The 23,387-nt window shown below is 33.9% G+C and overlaps 2 protein-coding genes and 4 long non-coding RNA genes across 8 annotated transcripts in view; 3 read left to right on the forward strand and 3 right to left on the reverse strand.

The window, feature by feature from the left end:
* The window catches only part of LOC126928376 (uncharacterized), a 33,198-nt gene extending 10,984 nt beyond the window's left edge, over positions 1-22,214 (forward strand). Inside the window, exon 3 of the long non-coding RNA XR_007716588.1 lies at positions 21,861-22,214. This is a non-coding gene — a long non-coding RNA (uncharacterized LOC126928376). The remainder of the gene's footprint in view (positions 1-21,860) is intronic.
* Positions 769-2,220, forward strand: LOC126928378 (uncharacterized). Its single transcript, XR_007716589.1, has 2 exons — positions 769-1,714; positions 1,824-2,220. It is a non-coding gene; the product is annotated as an uncharacterized LOC126928378 (long non-coding RNA).
* Positions 13,584-16,169, reverse strand: LOC126928374 (omega-amidase NIT2-like). Of its 3 annotated transcripts, none has more exons than XM_050744137.1 (4): positions 15,860-16,169; positions 15,249-15,417; positions 14,736-14,969; positions 13,584-14,584 (listed from the first exon to the last, which is right to left on the reverse strand). In XM_050744137.1, the coding sequence occupies exons 2-4, from the start codon at positions 15,334-15,336 to the stop codon at positions 14,493-14,495; spliced, it is 414 nt and encodes a 137-aa protein (XP_050600094.1). In that variant the 5' UTR covers positions 15,337-15,417; positions 15,860-16,169; the 3' UTR covers positions 13,584-14,492. The 3 variants fall into 3 exon arrangements, with proteins under 3 accessions (XP_050600094.1, XP_050600096.1, XP_050600095.1); XM_050744139.1 differs by lacking the exon at positions 15,860-16,169 and adding an exon at positions 15,769-15,791; XM_050744138.1 differs by lacking the exon at positions 15,860-16,169 and adding an exon at positions 15,489-15,639.
* On the reverse strand, positions 16,474-18,504 carry LOC126928373 (G-patch domain and KOW motifs-containing protein-like). The gene is made up of 4 exons (XM_050744136.1): positions 18,404-18,504; positions 18,221-18,324; positions 17,848-18,106; positions 16,474-17,577 (listed from the first exon to the last, which is right to left on the reverse strand). Exons 3-4 carry the CDS (start codon positions 18,064-18,066, stop codon positions 17,053-17,055), a joined length of 744 nt encoding a protein of 247 aa, XP_050600093.1. The 5' UTR covers positions 18,067-18,106; positions 18,221-18,324; positions 18,404-18,504; the 3' UTR covers positions 16,474-17,052.
* On the reverse strand, positions 20,080-20,927 carry LOC126928379 (uncharacterized). The gene is made up of 2 exons (XR_007716590.1): positions 20,850-20,927; positions 20,080-20,739 (listed from the first exon to the last, which is right to left on the reverse strand). It is a non-coding gene; the product is annotated as an uncharacterized LOC126928379 (long non-coding RNA).
* Positions 20,965-21,572, forward strand: LOC126928375 (uncharacterized). The gene is made up of 2 exons (XR_007716587.1): positions 20,965-21,113; positions 21,230-21,572. It is a non-coding gene; the product is annotated as an uncharacterized LOC126928375 (long non-coding RNA).
* Positions 22,215-23,387: the final 1,173 nt, after the last annotated feature.

Below are 23,387 nucleotides of genomic sequence, written 5' to 3' on the forward strand. Positions count from 1 at the left end.
TTGCACGAAATATTTTATGGTATGTCTGACATGGAGAATATATGCGGCGAAGTACGAAAAATTCATCCTGAGATATGTATACGACCTACGCGGTACGGGACGTGTTATAAATGGTTTTCGCCACTCAGCCGTATTTGAATTTGTGAACACGATCGAACAAATGACGCGACAATTATTAATTGCCGTCTCTGCCTTAGTAACGATTCGCGTTGGAACGAGGTCGAATCGTTCCGATTCCACGCGCGATTAACAAATAATTACAGTGGACATCAATTACTTGGATGACCTTCGTCATTTCAGCTTAAAACGATTAATTTGATCAAACCAACCAATTATTTCAATTAATACAATCTGCACTTTAAATTCGCACGTCTTGTGTATACACACCGGGCCAGAGAAAAGTTTTCATTCGTTCGAGTAGAACCTTCGTAGTCCTTGAGGACGCGTGTCGCTTCTCGTGCACCTAAAGTTTCGCTCAAATTAACCGATTTATTTGAATTCGAGCGAGTGAAAACCTCTTTGTCACCGTGAGTTTGTTACTTAATTGATACTCTTAGATGCCCTTTGCTTTCAATCTCTTACATCCATTCTTAATTAGTCAAGTCGTTTGACTTTTGACAAGTATTTTGAAACCATTTTACTAACACGAACCTACTTTTTTACTTGAGATTATCCGCTATTTTTATTCAAATGTATATGTACGTATATACACTTTTGAATTTTAAACGAACCTTCTATTATACCTATATCCTTTAAGTGCCGTTTTAAGTTTCAAGAGACTTTAACTCGGATAGCTCGACTTGGAGTTCTAACGTATACTGTAAAGCACACTTGCGAAGTAAAACAGCAAACACGATATAAAAACTTTTTGCCCATGTAAGAAATCGAATAACCTATTTCAACGGTGCTTTAATCTCATCGATGAAGCATCGATGCAACGAAGGAGCATCGTGATAGCCGCAATGCGGATCCGTTGAACAAAAATTTCCTGGTACGGTCGTTTTCGTAATGTTATTAACCGTTTTAGTGTCGGATGTTTCAAGACTCCGTATCGGTTTGTGCTGTGCAGCGCGATAGCGCTTCGTTTATTTATTTGCGAGTAGTACCGATCGACGCGATCGCGCTGCCCTTTTTCATCCTGTTTTTTTCATCGAAATATACCGTTCGACGTGCTCGCGCTTCATTTCATCGGTTATACTGGAAGCGTTACAACAAACACTCAAAAGTTTGCGAAATATTTATGCTCTGCGTTTCGTTTGTGTGATAACATTCTATAATGCAGGATTTGGTTTTCCGATTCAAGAGGTAATTTTTTATATTGGTTTTTTTTTTTATTTGGTTTATGATTATTTGAAAAACGAGTAATTACGAGAGGAAACTCTGATATGACTCGCGACGAGCACGCTTGAGCGCGTTGCGAATTAATGATCGTGACCATACATCGTGGCACAATTTACCACGGTACGCGAATAGAGTGATCACGCTGCGTGGCGTTAAAACGGTTAGCGTAACTGCGCGTACGATTGTCGAGTGACAAAGATATTGACGCTGGTAATCGTTTTCAGTGCATTTAGGAGGAAACTGTACTGATTTCGAAGGACGATCTGTCTTACATGGACAGATGTATGTGCCGGGACCTTGGATTTGCATACACTGCATATGTTACAATTCGAAGTCAACATCTTGCGGGCGTCTCCGCTGTTCAATTCCTGCGGTAAGTATATGCTCATTCTAAGAGCAACCAGCTTAACACAACCATGAGAAACTAAAGTACACCGTTAACGCTTGCATGCTGGTCGTTAAAACACATGCTGCGCGAATAGGGTACACAGCGATTCATTTAACTCGCCTTGAATTAGTTTTAGAAAGACAAACATGGACAGGGATAATTTTTGTCACGAGTCGTTTAATTTATTCGTTCATTAGAACGAATTAATTTACACCTGCTGAGATCGCGATTGATGCGACAAATTCGAAATCTTGTTCCATATAAATATTTTTAAACAAGCACGTCGTAAGCTTTGTATATTTTTTAATCGCAACGAAACTGTTCAGAGAAATGCTGAAATTATTAATTATAAAAGGAGATTTCTACGCATCGTTGTAAAAGTGTCAGGGAAAATATTCGTGAAACAGTTACGTTGTTACAAGTTCTACAAGAAGAAATATCGAAAATCACGTTCCACTTATTCAGTTGCACGTGTAAAAGGTATCTTGCGTTCGCGCAAAAAATCTCTGAAGGATACATGCTTTATAATAATTGGAGTGTCGAAGTTGTTACACGGATCGGCGTACACGTACCTTTTAATGAAACTAGGTTACTCATTCGTTATTCGTTCCTAATTTTCAGCTTCACGATTTTTACGCAATAAAATTTTATACACCTGTTCGGTTTATAAATGATTCAATTCAAATTTAACAGAATTAAAGTTGAAATAATCATTTGTACTTCATTAAAAGGTTCTTTCAGCATCTCGTTTCAATATTTTTATTGGTAATATTTTGTTGATCGTTATATTTAAATGGAGTTTTTCAAAGGAGAGACATTTTAAGGTAGGAAATGGACATACATTTATAATAAGAACTCAGAAGAAAGAATATTTCATACAGAAAGAAATATTCCGTATGTATAAATAACTACGCTATGAATTTTATATGTATCGGATATTCCTTCTGGTTAATGTATCTGATGTTTTTTCACGCGAGATAGCGTATATTTGCATCTATATGTCTCTTCGTTTCTCAGTAGTAAAACTTAGCATTCATGCGGCTGATAAGTAGTTACGCACTGACAACGAGAAACATAAAATGAGTAAGAAGCATGAGACATTCTATAGGAAAAATAAACTTGTTTTTATCTTTCATTGCATATTCGTCAGAATATTGTTAATAAATATTTAAGTTAAGATTTCAGTTGAAATAAATACATAGGATTAGACATTTATTTATATATATATCTATGAACGCATTTGACATAAAATTTTGATAACGACTAAAATTATATATTCTGATATTAAATTAATTTAGTGAGAATAAAAAACTAATTTTTTTAAACAAGATTTTGTATAAAGTTATATTTATTAGGAAAAGTTCGTTCATCCCTTTATAATATGATAGGATTAGACTCATAGCTGTGTAAATCATTTCATGGAATAGTATATGTGTGCGTGTGTGTTCTAAGTTTTTACTATAAAAATGCTAAATGTACTAGGAGACGTTTTTAAAAATTCATACATTTTTCTTCATCAAACATATCAATCGTTATATTGAAAAGTTAATTATCTATTATTTGTTTCGAGCTGCACATTGATTGAGACATTCCTGTTGGTTATAATTGCGAATTTAACGCAACGAAGTTGTTTGAATCCCTTGCGAGCATGTAAATATATCGTCGAATTAATAGGTCAATTACTTGAGGTTGGAATTGAAAGAAAGAGAAAGGTGGAGGAGAAGTCTTGCGTTTGAATGCGGGACACTTTTAAAGCCCACAGTTCGCTGAAATTGCCAGAGAATTCAATTAAATGGCAAATTAAACCATTGAACTGAATCTGTTTCCAATCGCGAGCTTAGAAGTTCTATCCTTTGAATTTTTATATCAGTCAACTTTCTTTTTGTACGTACGGTAACGAATACAATTCATGAATTAATGAAGTATGTAATTGGATGAAAGTTCTTCTTCCTGGATTCAGTTTAGACTAAGAAAAATTATATAATAACGAAATTATCAACTTAAAATTGATAGAGTGTATAGTTTTTTTTCTTTTTTTTTTTTTTTGCGTGAGGAGGGGAAAATGCTGTTACGCATACCCAGTGATCCGCATCACTGGGTTATGTGGGACTCGGGCGGATGTTGTTGCCATACCCACTAAAAACCCCTCCTCCTTTTTCCTTTGCTTTGAGGACAGACAACCCCGGTAAAACCTGTCGGCAGTCATCAGGGTTGTCCTTTCATGCCCCGTTGTATCTTCTTCGTCGGGCAGCTATTCTGTATATTCAGTATTGCTCTCGTCATCTTCTCAGCTAGTTCAGAATACTGGGCTGATCTCCTTCTGTGGTTCTTTGTTGTCTTGTATCTCTGCCTTCACTGCTCCGCGTAGTTGTTGTTGCTCTCGTTCTCCTCCTTGCCTCCTTCAAGGCCTTCGCTGTCACCCTCCTGTGAGACATGACGGTCTTGCGAAATTGCCTGAATTTATCCCAGCTCTCGTTCTTGGCGGTCACCGTGGCGATCAGATTGTCCACGTCTATCTTCTCGCCAAGAGCGTTCTCCAGCTCAATCCTTCTGTCCGTTCACCTCGGGCACGTGAAGAGGGCGTGCTCTGCATCGTCGTTAGGGTCTCCACAGTCGAGACAGTTGCTGTCGCTGCTCTTGCCAATCCTCTTTCTATAGACACCGAAACTCCTGTAGAGGTGGCCGTGTGTGCGTTATATATTTATTGGACGTGCGTGATAGCTGTGGTAGTTGGGCCTGGTCCGCTGTAATTGTCACTGGGGGCTGTAGATGTCGCTGCCGTCGTCCGACACTAGTTAGTGTCGAGTGCCGCCACACTCCCATGCCCGGTTAACAGCTGCATGCTGTGATGATCGATGTCCATCTTCTTTTTGGTAAATAGCAGCGCACTCGGTATTAATTTCCTTGCGCCTCCAGTTCCCCCTTCAGCTCGTTGCCGTCATCCGCGCCGATCTTGGTCTTATGGATCCTGTTCCACTCGTAAGTCTCTCCGAGCATCTTTATCTTTATGTAGATCGGGAGATTTCCGGTCAACACGCAAAGTGCCGCGTGGGAGACGGTACGATATGCCGTCGTTGTTATGCACAGGGCCGTTCGTTGTGCCCGTTTCAGCTTCTTCCTGTTCTTATCGGTATTCGCTAAGCTAATTCTTCTTTCTGAACCCATACTGCCTCCGATGGAACGGGTCCGTTCCGATGCATCTCTCGATGATCTTCTTAAAGCATTTTTCCCAGATCTTGCTCATGGCTGGGAGTATGCTTATCGGCCGGTACGCGTTAGGGAGACTGGGATCCTTTCCCGGCTTCCTTAGCAGTATTACTCTGGCCGTCTTCCAGCAGTCTGGTTCCAGCTTGCTTCCAGCTCCTGCTTCCAGCAGTCCAGGAGTCTTCCATCGACTCCTGCAGCCTTCTTGGTGTTCATTCTTACGGCGGCATCGACGACATCGCCTTCGCCGATGACGACGCTGAAGCTGATGTCTCCTTCTTCTTCGGTCTCTGCCTCTTCGCGGCCCTCGTAATGGGAGGGTCCGTGTCCCATGGTGAATAGCCTCTGTAGGACTGCTTCCACCATGTCGATCGGCATGTCGTTGGTTGGTTTCTTGCTTTTGCATCTCTTCATGACTGTGCGATAGGGTTTGCCTTCTTGCTTTCCTGTATGGATGGAAACGCGTTCGAAAAGTAGAACGGAGTAATTAGCGATGCACGATCCCAGGCTGGTGAATATTTTTCCATCGGGAAAAGTCAGGTCGAGCGATACAAGATTTATATGCTCGTTATTTCAACGTCTGTTACGCGATAGAAAATGAACATAAATGAATAATAAATGTATTACAGCCATAAAGATTGCTTGATGTACGCCACCGTTTTTCCCCTATTTCTCCGATACAATTTTCCTTTTTTTTTCTTTGCCAAACACTTTACTAATCGGTACGTATTCGAATTATCCTCAATTATTCTCGGTTGTTTCCGTTTCCTTTGGATTTACATAAGTACTCGTTTGATGTACGTGCAGAGTGAGATAATAACTATTAACAGCTATAAAATAAGAAGCGAAAATACGTTGAAACTCGACTTCTAGATTCGCGAGACTTTGCAGAGCTTCGAAACTCTCGTGTTTCAAACCTAATAAAAAGTTGTAGAGGGAGAATTACATTGCGAGATCTGTTAAGGAAAATCGTATCGTTGTAATAGGATTATTTCAGCGAGGGAAATTCCGTGTTGCGTGTAACGCGTTGCAAAGCCATGAGCTTTCTTTCGGGTTAATATACATAATCGCCTTATCGAACTTTCCATCTAAATCGTTGCGCTCACACGTGAATTTTGCATTTCAATCTTCTTACTTGCAGTCCAGTCCAGTTTAGTGTGACTAAGCTAAATGTTTCAGCCCTTCCAGGTAGAATATGTTTTATAGAGAGACGTACAACTCTATGAAGGGGAGATCAATAAATTGGGTTATCTTTAAATCACTGACAATTATTTCATCGACACGATTTCACCGACAGCGAATCCACCGGCAATGTCTATCAAAGTTTATGTACCGATACACCGAGTGAAATCACCCACAATCATTTCACCAATATTCTCCTTTGTCGATAATTATCATGTTTGCCACTACATGTTATCGTTGATTATATGTCTTTATTTACACATTCGTTTACGCGCATAACGAGATAAACGAAGAAACGAAAATGATATGTTGTCATGATGTATTGTTAAATTACTAATTAACACGAGTTATATATCTACCTACATGAAAGCTTCTAAATATCAATTATAATTCATGAAAGCACACAAGCTATTTTGCTATACACAAATGGAATTATAAGGAAATGTTACGTGCTAATGATTTAACGAAATTTATTCTTCTGTACATTTGACATTTCTGTATTATTACTTGTGTACTTTCTGCTCTTGTTTACGTCATCGGAAGTAAAATTACGTTAAGCGAATCAGCTAATCGATTTGAGCGATTCAATGGCTCGGTCTTCTCTTATGCGACTACCAAGTAGAAGATAAGTTCTTGGTTATATAACATTTTATAACATCCAAATTAACTTTTTTTTTCTTTTTCGTTTTCTTTTTCTTTCTCTTTTTCTTTTTTTTCCTTTTTCTTTTTCTTTTTCTTCCTTTCTCTTTTTCTTTTTTTTTCCTTTTTCTTTTTCTTTTTTTCTTTACGTGGGGGAAATCCGCTCGGACACGAAACCACTTCTTAAGTGGCGTGGTAGTGAACATCGAAATTAACTGGGGCACTAATTAGCTGAATTACATTGGTAATTTTCTATAATTTATTACTCGAATATGGTAATTTTTTCTTAAAAAGTTTGCTTTTTCTACAATTATTTTACTACAAAACCCATCAAAAACATGATGTATGTATATATACCCTCAAATATTATCGGTTTATTCTCAAGCTATAGTTCAATTTCGGAAATTGCCAATTAAAATCATAGAAAAAAAAAAAAAAAACACAGAAAGTTCGTTAAAATATGCGATTTTCCAATCAAGATATAGAATTTATTCGAGTAATATAGATTACAGTAGCGATGGTGACGGCAACGATGAATGGACTGATTCTTCGTGCGAAAATAAATTGGAAGCGCAGAACGATGCATTGTTTCAGGGAATATCGATTTTCAAGCATGGTTTTAAAGTACGTGTGCGCGTGACTAGGTTTGTTAATTAATGCCGCTCCCAGGTTTTCAATATATAAATGTGACACCTACATATCTTTAAGCTTAAAACAATTGGACTAACAATTTCATTAAATTTAAATGAATATTTATCTTTTTAAACGCAACAATATTTTTAATGACAACTTCACGTGTAAATCAAGTGCATACATATTCGATCGTTCTTGAAAACCTGATTCTCTGCGAAGAGAAAAAATCCTTGAATAAAGATTTGATCTACGTTTTATATGCTACGTTTTACATCCACCTCTTTTCAGATATACCTCTCTATTTAAAATCATAGATCGTCACACTCTATAGGTATTTCCTTGAAAAGGTTAAAGTCGTTCTGTATAAAAGCTAATTCAAAGGGGAAGGAAATTCTGCGAAAAATTCTTTCAGATTTCCCTATGTTTGAGCTCGAATCAAAGCAATCCTGTATAATAGGATAGGATGATAGGATGATTCTGTATTATTCCTTGTGTACTTTCTGTTCCTGTTATTTACAATAGGATGATTATGCGTTTAACTTCTCATAGAATCTCTCTGATTCCGTATGATATCGTCAGTGTTTTTGAAATATGTTATTGATGTCGTAACGTCAACCGTTTCCAGTGCAAATTCAATTTCGAATCGCAATTTCCATGTTTGCGTGGCAAAAGCGTAAAATCGATAACGCACGCAAACATGTCTTCTTTGCTAATGGCGTACTATAAATATAAATATTTGAATAAATATTGCGAATTTCATATTGCTAAAAGATTTATACTATTTGTTCGTAAATAATCGTCGGATCTATATTTAAGTGGAAACTGCTGCATTAGATCTCTTTTCTTACTTAAAATTATTTGGATTGGTAACTTGGATGTAACATGTAATTTATTCTTCTTTTATAAATAGTGTACAGAAGATACCAATTCAGAGAAATGGAAGGAAAGTCTAAAAGCAAAGAAAATCTACAGGAAGATAAAACGTTCGAGCCTTGCCAGGCTATATAAGATGCTAAGTAATCTTCCTAGTCCTGCAGTTCTTTCTATTTCGATCAATAATTATTGGTATATGTTAGGAATGCAATTAGAATTTTTGTCCTCAAGCAAAGTATAATTTCAATTTTGTATGTAAACCAAAATATTAAATATCAAATAACCATCAAATAAAATTATATTGTATGGACTACTGTTTCTTTAAATATTTGAATATTTGGTAAATATTGTTTATTTAAATATTTTAAATTGCATGGAAAAAAAATGATGCAAATAAATCATAGGGCATTTTAACTAAAGAGACCAATATCTATTTAACTGTGATTAAATCGTCACCGTTTAACGCTCTATCTCTTTTATTAACTGTGCCTTGTTAAACTACAGAAGATTACAGAGGATGCGTTTTTTTGATAAACAAACGTTCTGACAAATACGGCAGCAAAATCAGATATATAGATTCTTACAACAGCAGTTATATTCTATGAATTCCGTTTTTCAGAAGCTTTATTTGTGAAACGACAATTCGCCAGAGTACGGATTCACTGTAGTTATAGCTGTAGGATCTCTATCTAGTTGACAGATCTGCTTTACGTAAAGAATTCCTGTCTCTTGTTCTACCTTATCGCGATTCTTTCCTCACCTTATACGCTTTGTCGAGGAAAGTAATATCGCTACATATCTCGGCTCCGGTTACAATAATTAGTTTCCGCCTAAACTGTTAGAACCACGTAGCACGCACTCTACTCTCGTTTTTTAAACATTCAGGCCATCTGATCGCATGCGACGAGTTTTATGTTAATCCCGACCAATTACAATATCTTTCTCTCGTTTACAAGGGACGACGAGACTGGCAGTTGCGTGCTTTCCAAAGCAAAAGCCGCGATATCTGCATGATAACCTAACGTCAACCGATTTTGTTGTACTATTCTTAAGTGGACTTCGTTTGTACCACTTTCGTAACAAAAATAGAATATCTAGAACACAGCATTCCGTTATGCGATATTGTCAATTTCTAACATCTGAAACATCAGAGATAATTTTTTCCCTACAGTTGTAAATTTGTGTGAAAAATTACGAACGTAAAGGTGTTTGGCGCATGTACAGTTCCCCCCTCCCCCTCCCCCCTCCAACCTTCATTTGCGTAGACATGCTAGAAAGATCCACTTTTCGACGGTGAAACCGTTAGTATTAGTATTAGTGTTATAATATATTTGACTAATGGTTCTCAAATACTAGTTTTGCTAAAGCAATGGTGGAATTGGAGCAATTCCTTCTTCTTTCATTCTTTGAATAACCTGAATTTTCAAATAGTCTAGTGACGATTGATCCGTACAATTAATCGATTTCTTTTTATTACAGAAGTGCAAGAAGTTCCGGTATGAACGCAGATGTTGCAACATCGAATGCCTAAACCCCACAGAAGATCCGATCGAATTTAATGTCACTACCGTCGATGACTCACCCAGAAATGGTTCACTTCAGAACCATAGTCCCATATCTGGAAGCGTCAATCACTATGTGTCACATAGTCATATGTGGACGCTGAGCTTATTGATGGTAATTGTAATATTTTAATTTTTTTTATTCTATATTTTGAAATACTTTGAAATTACTTACTTGCGAATTACTTTGAAAAGTAATTCGCAACGTAATATAAAATAATACTACTGATTTGTGTCTCTTTCAGAATTTTTTCTTAATCTCTTGTTTTTTTCCAGTGCAATCCCTTTTATCGGAAGTTACTTGATTGCTTTATTTCCTATTAGGTGGTGACCTGCTGCTTTCTTGGGGTTTAGGCGACTGATTGCTTCTATGATCTCTGCACAAGTGAAGGGTTCAATAGGAGGGGACATTTATGTTACTATCACGGGGGAATGATCAGAGGAGAGATCAGCCGAGGAATCCAGCTATGAATCTATTGCCCAGGGTGTCCAGGAAGTTGTCAAAGTTGTTAATTGTTATCTGTGTTAGCGTAGTGAATAAACACATTGATGTTCGGTGTTTCAATTATCAGAATTATAATCGATGTTAAATGTATAGAGTGTGAAAAAATTATTTGTTATAGCTGTGGAAGATGGAGATCTGTTAGAGAAAATGGATCATGAAATTGATCTTGAGTATAATTTTCAGACAAAATTTTTTATTGCATCATAAAGTACTCATCACGAGAAACGAAAGTTTCAGAAAACCCATTTTTTTTTTCTTTTTTTTTTTTTTGGTTCTATGTATCCAAGGTCGAGAATAAACTATGTGCACGTTTCTTGTATTCGTTTCTTGTATTTTTATGAGGAATTCAGTCTTTTTACGCCACAAGAGTCTCAACGTTTTCGTTTTCACGCCTACGTTACGCTCGTTAAACACGTTCCAACAAGACCATGAATAAGGGTAACAGCTTTAATGTTTTCACATGTGTTAATTTATTATTTTAGACCTTAAATATTTTATTTATAAAATCTTTATTTAAACAAGTTACCATTGTCGCACAATAAACAATAAATCAATGAATGAAATCAGTTTAAATTTAAAATATCATTTCATAATTTCTCGTCACTTGTATCTAAAAACAACAAAAAAACGGTGTACCCACATCGTGCGTAGACGGGAAATTAAAACAGTGGAGCTTAATTGAAACACTGATCATATTCCGCGATTGTAAAACAATAATAGAAAATCGTGTTTCTTTCGAAGGGTATGAAATTGTCAGGAGATTATGCCATAAATGAAATTGGAAACTGGCTGGTCAAAGGTATTAAACTCAATTAAACTGAACTGTGTTATATTGTACAAAGGCTAGAGAACTGCTACCAAATATCTGCTAGTTTAAAGGTGTCCCTTATAAATTATAATTATATTTCAAATTCAATCTCCTAATAATAAGTAAATTAATATTTTACCTAAAATCTGTGATATAGATAACAAAAATAAATTCTTTACATTATTCGTTAGTTTGCAATATAATTAGAATATTCTTTATTTTTATTTTCTGGTGTCTTTGTTATTCTTAAAAGATAAACTGCTTATTTACAAATTTAACACTGCATATGCTATTAATAAATCATTTTATATTTAATTTTGCAACCTTCAGTCATTGTTAAAACTTGTTGACAATACTGTCGGTTAATAGAAATTTCTAAAATCCCCTTGTTTCTATTCGATTAAAGGGTATATTGCAGAAACTATGTTAGCTACAGTGTTAGCTACAAATCACCTGTGTCACTCCGTTAAACTTATACACAATAGTATTGTTTCTTGTTTTCATTTAAAATAAAATATGTTATTGTAGGAATGAAGCAGAATGTTCAAATAATTGAAACAACTTTTTGTCCTATAACTAGTGCCTTTCATTTTAAAAATTAAAAAATTTTTAATCAACGATATTTGGAAGTTTCGATCTAAAATGACCAGGAATTGAAACAGAAAATATTTTGATGCCAATAAATACATATTCTTCACACATAAAACAAATATGAAAACAAAAATCGATGTATATGAATGAATTTTGAAATGGGGAGGAATTATATGATTATACCCATTCTCTGTTGCGTTTAATTGTTTCAATTGATGTCTCATGAGAATTTTCATCGAATTTTTTAGAGATCCTGGCTGTAAGGTCTTTTTAAAATTATAAGAACAGATTCAAACTATAACATTTGAAAACTTGTGCTTACAAAACTTACTTGTTTCTCATAATTATTTAAATGAATCTATTCGGCATTTTGAGTGACCGTCCCTTTATGGCTCGGACGGCACCTCTCCTTCCTTTGGGAAATTCCGAATTATCTGTCCTCCCCGAGCTGCAAACCTGATGACTTAGACAGTAGGGAAAAACATCAGGGAAAACCTCTGGCTAGAAAAGTACGATAGACGAACAAAATTTAACGGCTGATGGGGAGTATCAACAACATACAAGGACAATCATCAACAAAGTGTCGTACCGTGCGGGTGAAATACTGGAGTTTCAATAAGATCTTATAACCATCGAGTTCAGAACATCAAACTTTGTTTGCATAAAGCAAGTGTAAACAAAGTGTCAAATTACACTAACACTCGATCTATTAAATCCGTTCCACCTTGAGCGTTAATTCATTCGAGGTTCGTGGTATCGATCGATCGGTCGGACGTGCCCGCTGGCTCTTTAGTTGATGATTTGTAACAGAATCCTTGCATTAACACAGATTCTCAGAACACACAACTTCACCCAGCAGATATCGATTACAGTCAGTTGTCACTAACAATGCTTTTATCAACAATTTCTTTACCTGTTGATCCTCTGGAAGTTTTAACTATATTATATTCTCTAGGAACAGTAAGATTTTAATGATATAACTTTACTAATGAGATCTTAATGTCATAAACGGTATCGAAACTTCTTAATTAATGTCGTTATCGAAGAAGAGACTCGTAATCTTCTCAAACGAAGAGCACTTGATGTTTACAAGTAGAACTCGATATCTTAGTTTCTTAAAATGTGTTTCTGTGTTTACTTTCTAAATGTAAACTTTATTCAAAACGAGCCGTTCATTCGTTACAGGCCGTTAATAAAATTGCACTTTGCACAAAGGAATTGCCGTTAATAATTTAAGATTCTCTGCTCGTCGTACAGGGTATATATCGTAATTATTCACGACGATCGTAACGTTTAAGTCCAATTCGAGCTTAAAATCCCACGTGAGCTATACTACCACAATAGCCTGAATTTCTATTTGTTCGTTTACTGCCTGTTCGTACTCGGAGCATCCGTTGTAAATTACAGCAAAATCTTCTAATGTGTTCCAGAATATGTCTTCATGGAATTTTAATAATTTATTAAATCTATAGATAACAAATGTAAAACTTACTAATTTATAATTAATATAAAATAAGAGAGCACGAAACTTCCTATTTTATGGACATATTAAATATTTGTAAAAAATTCTGTATCATTAGTATCACTTTAATTACTTTAAAGGATATAATCCCATAAAGCCGTGACCCCTGAAAGAATCGATGTTCACGCGTGACAAATTGGCGTCGTATGAAAGTTCCGGTATGAACGTTACTAGAGCTGATACCAGCTAGGGGCACAGGTATATGTTCTGGGTTCATTATATATTTATAAAGGGCTGCCGACTCAACGAGTGGTCCGGGTAAATTTAAATTGTAAATAGACAGAGATTTCAAGTAAAAGCCTGGATAAGAGCGGATATGGTATGAGAGTCTGTGGTGGAAAGAGGAACAGGCTGCTTTTATTTGTAAAGTTTGAATTTCCTCGATATCGAAGGTGTTTAAGCCGCAAGTGTGTTTCATGTTAATCGTTCGTGTTAATTCATTCGAGACCGAGATTTTATTGTAATACGATTCCTGGGTGTCAGTACGATCTGAATGTTTTGTTAGAATGATACTGTGCTTTTCTCTCTCTGGAATATTCTTTTCATATTTTAATTTTAAGTCGATGACAATCTTAAATTTTATGCCTCATGTTTTTAAAATATAAAATTATATACTATGTTATACTATAATATATTATGTACAGTTATATATATTATGCCTACTGATTGATATGAATTTCTTTCGGTCTCGAATGCGTTAAAACGGAGCGCAAAGAAGTCGAAATTACTTATTGTAATTGGTAAAACATCGTGAAAGGCAGACAGATACAAGAAAGAAGTTAAACTATAAATTATATTTGCGACATTGTTATGTTTTTGCTTTCTTTAAGCCTTTCATCAAGACAGCCGATCTATAAATATTAATCGACCAATTTCTCTAAGCTTGTAACTTCAAATTAATGTTTATATATATAAAGAGTTACGTATTAATCTATCTAAATATTTAAAAAGATGTTTAATGTTATAAATGATGGATATTAAAGATGTTCAAAAGAACGTAGTCTTCGCGTGTTCTTTATCATATCCCTGATCAAAGACATTCCAATATTATTACAATATCCAATTACATATTGATACACAAGATATACAGATTATTATTTATAACATTTTGGTTTTCTTAATTGAGTTATTCATTTAGTACAAATGATAAGTAATTAGTAATAAGTCATAAAAAAAAAAAAAAAAAAAAAAACGGTATTGTAGTAGAAATATTATAAGAAAACATTTTCTGTTTCAGTGTAGAGTTACTCCTTTTTATAGACAGTGTCGTACAAATCCGTACGTCTTTGAGAAAATGTAGGTATCTGAGCCCTTACTTCCTCAACAACTTTCAAATCTGAGAGAAAAGAAAAACATACGAAGTAATAAGTAATGCTTGCTAATAAATTCAACAAATACAGAGGGAGCCGGCAAAATCGATGAACCAACGAGACTAAAAGTTAATTACATCATGGATTTCTCGCTTTTAATGTTAAGCTGGAAATTACCGATATCGGTGACCACCATATTTTCCTGAGTTTCCAAATCATAAAGGATTTTCCCCCAGGGATTTGTCAACTGTGTATGTCCCCATGCGACATAACTTGCTGAAGGAACACGAGCCGGTGATATACAGGCGACGTATAATTGATTGTCATTCGCTCTGGAACGCTGAAGTAATGACCAGTGCAGTGGTCCAGTGGTCATATTGAATGCCGCCGGATATATCAGCATTTGGCAACCTAACACAGAGAAATGGGAAATACGAGACCACTGAATTTTAGTTAACTTTGTAGCTGCACAGTCCATATTCCATAATTTATGAATATGCGAGAACAGTCCTCTTGTCGTGCTTCTAATTCTTTTATTTATTTCATTTTCAGCGAATATACTGGTTTTTTAAATTAAGCTCCTTTTTATACAGAGTTACAGATTATATTGATTATATTTTATATAGAATATATTTAAGAAAGATAGTTACTTTCATGCTAGTTAAGTATTGTTCGATTAAGCTACTGTACCTTTGTTCCGATAAATGCGTGCCATTTCCTCGAATCTGATATCATAGCAAATGCCAATACCTATTTTGCAGCCCTTCACATCAAACATTGTTAGGGAATTACCAGGACTGAGTGAATCACTCTCTCGGAAAGTAATCTTGTTGGGAATGTCGATGTCGAATAGATGTACCTAATAACATAAAAATATAGTTGCTAACTCTATTGCTGTAACTTTTGTAATTTAACATCAATGTTACGAACTTCTAAACTTTAATTGTTTTTTATTTAATAACTGACAGCGTTTTTATCACTTTCTTTTATTAAAAAGTTTTATCATTTAATAATATTTGAGAAGGAATATTTTTTAAGAAAAAATAAGTTTTTTCCTATGTGAAAAATTTATATTACAAAACAAATATATTGTACAAAAATTTATATATTATATTACGACAAAAATGTATGTTTCTCGTATCAAAACGTATTTTATAAACCTATAACATATTTTTTAAATTATAGAATTGGTTATAGTACACGTATGTACATATGCATATTCCTAAATTATTCCTAGATAGAGTCACTTTCTCCACCCCAATATTTTCAATTTCAAAGCCACATGGAGGTATATTATTTACCTTCCGGTGTTTTGCTATCAAAGTTCCATCGGGACCCCAAATAGTACAGGTATTGTACAATTTATCGCCCTCTATTTCAGGTATCGTACCACCAACTACATAAATGCTGTTTTCCTTAGCTGCCTTCGATAAAGCAACGCTCGTTTCACCGTTTCATCAGGAATACTCTCGGCGTATTTTGGAAACTATTCTGCATTGCAATATTTCAATTAATGAAAAATAACTGTCCTTTGTTCCAACCATAAATTAGGTTGAAATGTTTGTCAATTTTTTATTTTTTAAATTATTAAAATAACTAAATTTTATATTTAGATTTACTTAAATATATAATTACTTAGATAATAGTACATATAATAAATTGTTTCTACAGGTTCAAGATGAAAAATGAATATTTAGAAATGTTTAATTACAATCATGCTATTTGGGTCAGTACCAGTGACTTGTTACTTAACGACTTTGCTAGTACTTTTTGAAACATAAAGTTAGATTTTAACTAACTTTAATTTTTAACTATTATAGGTGGAATTATAAATACAAAATAATTGATAATACTAGTTTATAAGTATCTAATTATTAGTATCTTAAAAAATATATTTATACAAAAATCACGATAATCATAAAAATGGGGAAATTCTATATTCTCGAGTCAATTCACAATCTTTATGGAAGTATGAACGTTAAGGTAATTTGTCTACTTTTACTTTTTTCTATATAGTTGTTATACATATAATAAATTATTAGAAAAAGAAACAAATTATTACGTATTCCATATGGTGAATTAAAGCATTCAGGAAGAGCGATAATATCAGCATTATGCTCTTTCGCGCTTGAAATGTAGGAAACTGCCCGCTCTACATTTTTGCTTTTTACTTCATTTACTTGAAGTTGTACCAACGCCAAGCGAAATGCTAAAATGTTGGAAAAGTTAAATACACTCGGTTATATATTTCCCATACTTTTTATTTATAAATACTTTATACATAGTGAATACTTACTCGACATCGTTCGCACTACTTGTTTAACGATGTTCGTAAGTATCATAATGTTCTTTGAGGTTATGTATGGTATTACTCGATATCAACATTACGTAAGCAATACGCGGGGATTTTTAATAATTATTGATAAAGTTTAGGACATTAACTTTGATGTAATTGTAAACATTATTACATATTATAATTAAATGTAATTTTCAGTTAAGGGTAAGAAAAGAAATATACTTTTGTAAAAATACACTTTATTATAAAATCTGTATAAATAAAATTGTACAATTTATCTTGAAAGTAAAATGACCGAATACGTTCCTGGAAAATATTACTGCCTACTAAATGATCGAGATCTTGATCTTTCTCGTCGTCTCGTTTTTTACTTGATCTTTCAGACGAGCAATCGTACTTCTTACGTTTCTTTGACTTCTTCAATCTTTTTAATTTATAAGAATCATTACTATTAGAGTTACTTCTTTCTCTCCGTCTCTTCTTTTCAGAATCACTATCGCTGTCATCATTAGATTCGGAGCGTCTTTTTCGTCTTTCTGATTTTTTATCCCCCACTTTATCATACTTGTTCTTATTGTGCATCGTACTTCCGATTTTCTTTCTTTTATTACTACTTTTGTTCTTCACCGTCTTCGGGGTCAGGGGACATTGATCTTTTTCTATCCATCTTTTGCTTGAGTCCCTTGGATTCCTTGTCCTTATATTCCTCATACTTTTTTGTATCTGAAATTAACCCCATAAAATACTGAAATCTAAAACCTCTACATTTATCATATTTTATATAAAGATAGAAGGGACCTTTAAAAAATTGCATGCAACAACACACTTACAGGTACTCTTGAATTAGTTTTTCTACATGTCCGATTATGTCTTTATATGTATATGTCAATTCAAATTTATTTTCTTAAATGTCCCTTAATGAAAAACTAACACTTCATATTAACTTTGAACTTTTGAGTTCTTAGAATATTCTGATTTAGTCACTGGCTGTACCATAAATTCATTTACAGATATTATATTTCCACCAAGAGCTAGTTTTATTATGAGCCTTCCTGCATCATCATCGAATCCTTCTATTTGACCATAATTATTACTTTGTTCTCCAGCTATAATTTTCACAAATGTTCCTTTCTCGATTTTAACTTCTTCCTCTTCTTTTTTGAAATCTGTATTTTTCTTCTGCAATGCTACTTTGTCTGCTCCAAGACCCATACCTTTTGGTCGTAATTCTGGTATGACAGCTGCTACTAATCTGTAATAGTTAGAATAAACGATTGTGAAATAAAAAATGATGTTCTCTGTTTACTTTCCAATAAGTGATGTATTAAATACATATAATTAATTTAATCCAGAGTAAAATTCATACTTTTCATTTCAACCAATTCCCTTTCCTGGTTGCCATCCCATTCCCCTTAACATTGCTACACCAAAAGCATCAATAGGAATTTTTTCATAATCTTCTAACGTAGACTGAAAAATACAAAACGATATTTATAATATGCAAATGTAATACATCTGTGCATTGCACATCAATATGTTGATAACGTACCTGTTCTTTGCCTCTTAATGATTCATCTTCTACTAAAGGTAAAGTTAAATCATTTGTTTTAGTTTCATATTTATTCTTTGACTTAAGTTCCCCAATGATTTCTTTAGTCGCTTGCTCTTCTAAAGTAACAACTTTATTTTCACTATCTTCAACTGGCTCTTTCTTTATTGATATTATTGGCGATGTTTTTCCATTAGATAGCTTTGATTTTGCCTCGTTAACACTAGCGTCTCCTACCTTTTCCTTATCTGCCTTCGGAAGGAAAATGTCTGCATCTATTTTATTAAGAATTCTATCATGCCAGGTTTTTGAACCTAGTAATGGAATAATTAGAGGTTCATCTTTTTTTTCTTCCTCATTGAAATAAAAAAATTGTTTTCAAATATATATATTCCGCTATTGGTGATTTTTATAGGTTAGGTTGAGGTTATATGTTTCTTGATTATAAATTTTACTTTTTGAACTCACCCTATTACTTTAATACCTTTCTCATCAAGGCATTCAATGTAATCAACTTTCTTTTTTTCTTGTGGAATAGCATTTTTTAACACAGGTTTCTTAATAGATTTCGCAAAACCGAAGGAAATCTTCTTTCCTTCTTCTGCCATTTATTTGTTATTTTAACACTGACTTATAGATCAATACACATGTATATACTAGACATAAAGATTGATGTCACTTGAATCTACGTACATGAATCTGATATCTTATTATACTTTATTAATCTACTCAAAATTACTTGCACATTACTAAAATTTCATTCCGACAATGTATCAAGCGTCTGAATAAGTGACATTAAAGTAAACATATATCAAAGAGGAAATAAGAAGAACTGACGCCTATGGTTTTCTATGTTACAGAGCTAGTGCTGCATCATACGGCCAAATGCCGAAGGTGGCTTATGCTAGTATATACCTGCCTATACGTTTCAATGAGAAAATCGATATTATGTGTTCATGTGAAAATTCACATTTCCCTAGGAGCTGTATTTTGATAGATTTAAGCTTCTAATGGAGCATTTTAAACGTATAGAGTATACTATGAAGTAGATAGTAGTGCGGATCATTTTATATTCATAGAAAGTTTGAATGTATAGAAATGTACAAAATGCTCATGATATGCAAAAATATGCAAAATATTCAAAGTAAACCAATCATCAAAAAGTTTAGAAGGTGAAACAAATTTCTTTAATAACACCTAGATTAATTTTTATTTGTTAACAATCCCATATATAACCATAGCTTTCGCCCGGCGCATATACGCGCCCATACATGCGTTAATAAGATAAAAGGAAATAAAAGACAGATTATCGATAAAATACACTAACACATATGTAATACGTGGAGATATTACCACTCAGATTACACATATTATATATTATAAGGGAAGATGTATACCACGTATACATATATGTAGAACGAACATTTCAAACTTGTTTATAACGCGTGCGCACACATACATGCACGCACACGAACAATTTTTCGAACGATAATTATATTAATAATTTATAACCATTTATATTTTTATATTTTTATATTTTTATATTTTTATATTTTTTATATGATAAGCATTTATATTTTTTAAAATATGTTCTTATGGCATACATATTTATTCCACGCTTCATATCTATCCACATCCGTAACTGTAGGTGACATTGTTTTTTAACAATTTTGCTATTATTTCATAATTCTTTAATTCATATTTCAAAGTCGTAACAGATGTTTCTTTTTTTTTTTTTTTTTTCAAGTTTTTCCCATATTGGACTTATTTCGAGCAGCCATGCTTGCTTACAAAGCAATTTTATATCCACGCAAGAATATTTTTCAGTAGATTTTATTATGTGGTTTACAATATCCATATTCTCTAATAACTGGTTGCTAAGGTATAATTTGAACATACCAAGTCGAGTAACTTCATTTGGTAATGATACGTATATTTTCTTTTCAAGGCATCTGCGTAAAGCTGCATCAATGTCCCTAATAATATATTTACAATAAATATTATTGTTCTGTTATATTAATAATAACAAAGGAATATTCCGCACAACACAATAATTAAGATTAAGATAATGAATAATTATGATATTAAGATATTTTCTACTTAGAAAACATTGAAATAGCGTGATATACATAGCAAGGGCAATTAGTTGCAGCCAAAAGAACTACATTAGAATTTTCGTTAGATACTAATCCATCCAATCTAGAAAGAAGTTCTGATCTGAATCTCTTTGCAGGTTCAGACAATGTACAGTTTACTCCTTTATTTGTGCCTATCCAGTCAATCTCGTCGATAAAAATAATTGTAGGCGAAAAATTATAGGCAAGTTCAAATAAAACCTGTTCAGTTTAACAAATGTATTAATGTAACTATTCTATTTATATATGATTATTATTATATATGATATATTCCAGAATCTCTTCTTCATAGACAAAGGAAATCAACTTACACGGATATACTTCTCGGAATCACCTCTCCATTTGCTCACCAATGAGCTGGCCGTTATGTTAAAAAAGGTGCATTGACATTCCAGGGAGAAAATGGGCCTTTAAAAAAGATAAGGTACTTGAGGAGATACACAATGGCCTCCTTAATAGCAGATTTACATTCCTCTAGGCCTACGATGTTGTCCCAATATACATTTAATTTTGTCAGTATGATTTCCTACGACAATACAAAGATGAAATGGCGCATAATCTCCGTATTAATTTCCGTAAGTGTTATGTAATTCGTTATTTAAAGCTTTACTGAAATCAGTATTTACAATACGTATATTAATCGAAAATAACTTACGCATGAAATGTCTTCAATAATCTTCCATAATTCCAGATTGTCTATATAAAGCTTCTGAGCCTATTTTGATATCTTTGATTGCGTGGATTGTTCCATTAAGATGTTAAATAGCTCTCCTCTTCTGATGAAGATTCATCGCTTTCATTGGCGAAAATTGATGTCACTGTCATTGCGAGATTAATATCATCCGTAGCATCACCCCTCATCTTCTGTTGTGCATTCCTCCCTTTCACAGACCCAGATACAGACTCACTTCTCGTTTGTTTGCTAACAGATTTGACACGTTTTACTACTTCTTCAAAGATTGAATGATATTGTAATCGATACGTTGAATACGTTGAGAACGTTGAATAGTGTTAAATAATTTAAATTCTTACACTTTGTTCGCATTTGTCATTTCCCTCGTCTTTATTTCCTTTTCAGTTATTTTCTTGCACAATATAGGATATTTTTGGAATTTCATCTTGTAATAATTTTCATATTCTGTAAGAATAATTTCCAAATCGACGTTGTCGCAGACTCGATATTTCCGAGGTAGACGAGCTTCCGGATTAATACATCGCTAATGTCTACATATCTAAAAAATATAATTTTTAATTCATTGAACAAATTTTATGCTATGAGTACACACTATACGATAATCTTCAATTAACTGTTTTATTTCTAGGTAAGACAGACAAAAAGAATGTACTGTCTATTTATTATTATATAAATCCTCGGCGATAATTTTTTTGCCTTCTGCCTTTTAATTTCTAATTTTTAAAGTTTGAATTTAAATATATTTTCATTTATAACTAGTTAATCTACGTTATCGATTGAGTTACTCTATAACTACTGAGTTACCGATGTCGATTTTCAAATTTTGGTTCCTTCCCCTCTTTCCGCACTAATTTCTATTTCGATTGGTCGCCGATATTATTCGAAAAAATTGCAACTAAGAAGATATCTAAATATATACACATAATATAAATATATAAACATAATTTTGTTATCTACTATCTTGATACGTGCAAAGATAAATCTTAATGATATATAATACAGCCGTAAATGGTTATAAATAATTAATTATTGACAATAATTATAAGAATTATCGAAAGAAAAAATCATAGATACTATGTGCGAGTGTAAAAATATCACAAAAAATGAACAACAATTGTGAAAAACGCAATATGGCAAATCAATGACAAAAACACACTCATGACTGTCATGGAAGTTCCAAAGTCTTTTCGCAAATTATGAGATATCTTATTTGTGGTACCTTGCAGCGATAAATCACCGTTCATTGTAATAGTTTTAAATGTGATAATGATATCCTTGTATTGACTATCGTTTTTCGATAGTTACGAGGAATTTTCGTTTATTACTTTGAGACAATCCGTCACTTCCTTTCTCTTATAAAGTTTCCCTTCAACTCCGTTGAAAAACTGAGCATCAAACAGGAGACGAACGATTTGTTGTCATGGCAATGTTAGTTCACACGTAAGCAGGGTGCGAATATAATGATGGAATAGTCGAATCCTGTCTACTGTATAGTAAGATGGATGCGACATGGAAAATAGAAAGAGAAGGCTGTATATAAGCATTTTCTGTCCTTGTTTAATCAGGCATGCACACTAGTGGACACTGACGGCGCTCGTTTACCGTTGGTTACACATTTCCGGTACAAGTACGCGGGCATTAGAGAAGGACGGAACGGTCTCTCTCTTTACCCCTATATCGCGTTTTTAGTTCGCTCACGCGCTCTGTACTTATATCCTATTACATTTCCACCATAAGCAGCGGCCGTGCAGTGACTTACAAAAGTTTCGAACTCGCGGACGTTTAATCACGTTCCCTACATCCGAAGGGGTAAGTACAAAGTTGCTCGTCTCAGTACTCTTGTTAGAAGTTTTATCATCTTTTCATTTCGTGGCTACAAGTTTCCCAGGAAATTCTTATCGTTTTTACAAGGGCTGTGGGACACAGTGGACGTCAGCTATCGATCATATACGCGAATTTGTTGTAAATTAATTAGGAGAATATCTGGAGTTGTTTATCGTTGCCAGCTGTAAAATATTAGAATTTTTCATTCATAATTGTTCATATTTTCGACTCTTCCGTTGCCAAGACCATCTTGAAAGATTTTTGGTATGTTCCATCACCCTTGTTAAAAGTGTGCCCATTGGTTAGCTATATTGATTTTAAAAACCAATAC

This window comes from Bombus affinis, unplaced genomic scaffold (assembly GCF_024516045.1).
Source record: "Bombus affinis isolate iyBomAffi1 unplaced genomic scaffold, iyBomAffi1.2 ctg00000886.1, whole genome shotgun sequence".
Classification (NCBI taxonomy): Eukaryota; Metazoa; Arthropoda; class Insecta; order Hymenoptera; family Apidae; genus Bombus; species Bombus affinis.

Excerpts from the sequence above, each read along its gene's own strand:
- LOC126928374 (XM_050744137.1), bottom strand. The coding sequence starts at position 15,336 with ATGTTTGATGTGAAGGGCTGCAAAATAGGTATTGGCATTTGCTATGAT. Across the intron at positions 14,970-15,248 it reads ACGCATTTATCGGAACAAAG|GTTGCCAAATGCTGATATAT; the intron begins GTACAGTAGCTT and ends TCTCTGTGTTAG. Across the intron at positions 14,585-14,735 it reads TATGGTGGTCACCGATATCG|ATTTGAAAGTTGTTGAGGAA; the intron begins GTAATTTCCAGC and ends CTTTTCTCTCAG.
- LOC126928373 (XM_050744136.1), bottom strand. The coding sequence starts at position 18,066 with ATGGGTCTTGGAGCAGACAAAGTAGCATTGCAGAAGAAAAATACAGAT. Across the intron at positions 17,578-17,847 it reads TATCTGTAAATGAATTTATG|ATACAAAAAAGTATGAGGAA; the intron begins GTACAGCCAGTG and ends GGTTAATTTCAG.